The following is a 3,864-nucleotide window of genomic DNA, read 5'->3' on the forward strand; positions in this document are numbered from 1 at the left end:
TCATAAAAAGGGCTATTATTTTTAAAAATAATAACTGTTATTATTTTTATTATTTTTATCATTAATATTGTTTAGCTCTTGTCTGAGATGATGGAGAAACAAAAGAAATGTGATGATCTCTCAATGCAAGAAATGGAGCTAAAGGGACAAGTGAGTGGGCGTTATTTTATTAATTTTATTATTATTATTATTATTTATAATTAAAAGTGAACAAAATTAATTATTATTTTTATTATTACATTCCCAGTTGTCTATTTATTCGGAAAAATTTGAAGAATTTCAATCGACCCTCACAAAAAGTAACGAAGTATTTTCAACATTCAAAAAAGAGATGGATAAGGTTTGTGCTTGGGCGTGTCTGACCACACCCCTTAATGAATAACATTAATATTTTATTATAATTATTATAGATGGCTAAAACGATAGGAGAGTTAGAGAAAGAGTCCAATACTTGGAAACTGAAATATGAGAAGTGTAACAGGAGCTTGTTAGAAATGGCTGATGAAGTAAGTATACAATGACTTGTACTATGTAGTTCATGATTTTTTGAAAAAATTTCTGATGCATAATTTATTAATGCTATAATATTGTAACATGTGTGTAGAATTTTGAGCTGTTTTTTCAAGTTATTATAAATATTGCAAATTCCGAAAAATGCCCTGTACTATAGCCCATGCTTTTTTCTTAATGAATTCTGAATTCTGATGTCTCCTTGCAAAATATTGCCAAGTTTTTTTTACCCTGTACTATACATGTAGTCCATGAAAAAATTGCCACCATTTTGTACTTTCTCTCCTTTTTTTCCCCTCCTATTTTTGTCTCCATTTTTCTCTTTTCCTTTTTCCCTAGCGTATACAACACGTTGAAACTGTTAAAGTTTTAAAAACTAAAAACGATAAACTGGAGAAACTTTGTAGAGCCCTCCAGACAGAGAGGACAGACCTCAGTCAGAAACTTAAAGTACGTCTCCTGTTTCCGTAGCAACACCATAACCACACCCACTTTAATTAGAACCTAGAGGTGCAAGATAAAGAAGAATGTTTGGGATCCGAAGATAAACCTGAGACCACACCCCCAGATGTCACGCCCATCGAAACGCAAAATGAAGATTAATTATAAATAATAAATTATTAAAAAATATGAGCGAGTGATTGTGTGTTAATTTTGTATTATATGTAATGTGTGTTGCTATTATCTAATACTTTTTTGACTTAAAAAAATAATTGTACTCTTTATAAAAATGACCACGTGAACGCACGTGTTTAAAGTATACGGATATTTGGAATGACATTTACGGAATGATACCGCAAAATTTTATTTGAAGGAATCTGTTTACAGACCGGACGGAGAGGGAAAGAGATGGCGTCGATGCCTTCAATGGCCAATTACCACCAGCCCCAGCCCGCCATTGACCGTCCCGTATATCCTTGCCCTTATTGCCAGAGATCCTTCAGGAGGACGGGAGATTTGAAGAGACACAAGTGTAATGCAGGAAGGAGTAAAGGGGGAGGAGCTTCAGCTGGTGGGAGTGGTCAGGCTCCTCCTGGCCCCGCCTCCTTCAAATGTCATATATGTGGACGTGCATTTAATAGGTTAGAGTTTTCATTAATTTTATTGTCAGTGAGCTCAGAATGAGTGTACTACATCCCTGTACTATAGTAGAGGCATTTTGGCCGAATTTGAAATTGAAAGAATTCTCCATTTTAAATAAATTTCTGATACATATACATGTATTTATATTCCGTAGAAAGTTTGAGTTGATTCCGATCGAATTTGAATTTTTCGTGAATTTTTAAAATTGCTCCAAAATCAGGCCAATATCCCTGTACTATAGTACAGTGACTTTGGCCAAATTTTGCCAAAAATGAAAAGGTGAGAATTCTTTATTTTAATCAGTAACTTCTCCTGATGCATATATATGTTCTTATGTTACATGGAAAGTTTGAGCTGCTTCCGATCAAGTTTTGATTTTTTATGAATTTTAAAGTTGCTCCAAAATCAGGCCAAAGTCCCTGTACAGTAACATGGTAATGTTACTATGTAGGATTCATCCCAGTCTTTTATGACTTTTGCAGCTTTGTTAATCAACAAAAATTTATAGTTAATTTTTAAAATTTACTTTTCTGTTATTTCTTAGATCGGGTGACTTAAAGAGACACAAGTGTGATAGTGTTAGAAGCAAGACAGGTCTCATACCTCAGGCTCCCATAAAGTGTCAAAAATGTCGTAGGACCTTCCGAAGGAGCGGAGACTTTAAGAGACACAAATGTGACAGCGTCCGAAGCAAAACAGGACCCTCGGGCAATGGAGGAGGAACTCAAAGAAAGAAACAAACTCAAAATAAAATTCAATAAGTTTCCTTTGATAGATAGCAACTAGAGCAAGAACAGTTTAAGTACAATTGTTTTCTAGTATTACTGATTGAACAATGAAGTATCTTATTCTCTTATTTCTTTTTTGTGTCCCTTTCTCTCTCCCCTCTTTTTTTCCTTTTCCACATCAATCATTCATTTATCATTATCCTAATACAGTTTATCAGTAATTTCTTATTGGAAGTTATTTTTTGCACTTTTTTTGTTAAAGAAATCAATCATTACTTTGTATCATGTTATGGGAGCAAGCACTAGTAATTTTTGAAGTTAATTTTTGTGAATCATGTTTCTTGCAAAGTTTTAATGAAGCGTAAGATTAATTTAGATTAATAAAAAATTATTATTAAAAAAACTTAATTAATTGTGAATCAGTTTGTGCATAATTTTAATGAAGCATGAAATTAATGCCTACAAAATGTAGATCAATAATAACAAGATTATTACTATAAGAAAAACTTTAAAATGAAAATAAAAATTATTTTAGCCTATTAGTAAATAATAAGGCTGTTTTTACTATGATCACAAACATACAAGAACCCAGTATTATCAAATGCTAATCCACAAGGATGAAGAAATGCATCAACACCACTGCTGTTCTTTCCAAAACAGCTAACAAAGACACCATCGCTAGTGAAGACTGAGATACGACTGTAACCCCATTCACTAACATACACTAGACCAGTAGCTGCAGTGTCTATTGTTATACCATAAGGAGTGTAAAGCCGTCCAGGACCAAATCTTTTGTTGCCAAACTGAGCCATGAAAGTTCCATCTGGAGAGAACTTCTGAATGCGATGATTATCCTTATCAGCAATATACACTAATCCTTGACTGTCAACGGCAATGTCACGTGGATATTTAAACTGTCCATTAGCTGAGCCTTTACTACCAAATGAATGAGAGAAAGTTAGATCAGGATTCAAGATCTGTACACGATGATTACCACTATCAACAATATAAAAATGCCCTGTTATAGAAATGGCTATACCAGCAGGAGCACTGAATTGTAGTGGTCCATTGCCCTCCTCACCAACTGATGCTATAAGGTCTCCATCCATGCTTATCTTCTGGATCCTGTGATCACTAGATACAAGAATGAATTTGTCTGGAGTAATGGCTACATCACGAGGACAGGAAAACTCAATATTGCAACTTCCTACTCCCCCTAAAGACTTCAATTCCTTTCCTTGTTTATCCAGTATTGTTAGACAGCTACTACTAAACTCAGTTATTATAACAAGATTATTATCACTTACAGCAACTCCTACTGGGCATTTTAGTTCAGTTATAGTATGTACTGGAGTGATGTTATCAAGGTAAGGATTGATAGGGATGACTAGTGAGGTATCCTCAAGGTGTACATCATATACTTGTACTTTTACTGTGTGAGTACCATTGGTTGAAGAGGTTACACTGTATCCTATACACTCCAGGATCAGCTCTAGTAATAGTAGTGGGAATGGGTTGATTATCTTTACTAACTGGTACTAGA

General features: G+C 34.2%; 1 protein-coding gene across 1 annotated transcript in view; it reads left to right on the forward strand.

Annotated features, from left to right (window-relative positions):
* Nucleotides 1–2,603, forward strand: part of LOC100637354 (alpha-taxilin-like) — a 17,077-nt gene extending 14,474 nt beyond the window's left edge. The window contains exons 8-13 of the mRNA XM_020003706.1: nucleotides 76–150; nucleotides 248–340; nucleotides 411–506; nucleotides 850–960; nucleotides 1,012–1,592; nucleotides 2,138–2,603. Of these exons, the coding sequence (XP_019859265.1) occupies nucleotides 76–150; nucleotides 248–340; nucleotides 411–506; nucleotides 850–960; nucleotides 1,012–1,113 (477 nt within the window). The 3' untranslated portion in view covers nucleotides 1,114–1,592; nucleotides 2,138–2,603. The remainder of the gene's footprint in view (nucleotides 1–75; nucleotides 151–247; nucleotides 341–410; nucleotides 507–849; nucleotides 961–1,011; nucleotides 1,593–2,137) is intronic.
* Nucleotides 2,604–3,864: the final 1,261 nt, after the last annotated feature.

The sequence above is a fragment of the Amphimedon queenslandica genome, unplaced genomic scaffold (assembly GCF_000090795.2).
Source record: "Amphimedon queenslandica unplaced genomic scaffold, v1.1 AMPQUscaffold_12561, whole genome shotgun sequence".
In the NCBI taxonomy this organism is placed as follows: domain Eukaryota; kingdom Metazoa; phylum Porifera; class Demospongiae; order Haplosclerida; family Niphatidae; genus Amphimedon; species Amphimedon queenslandica.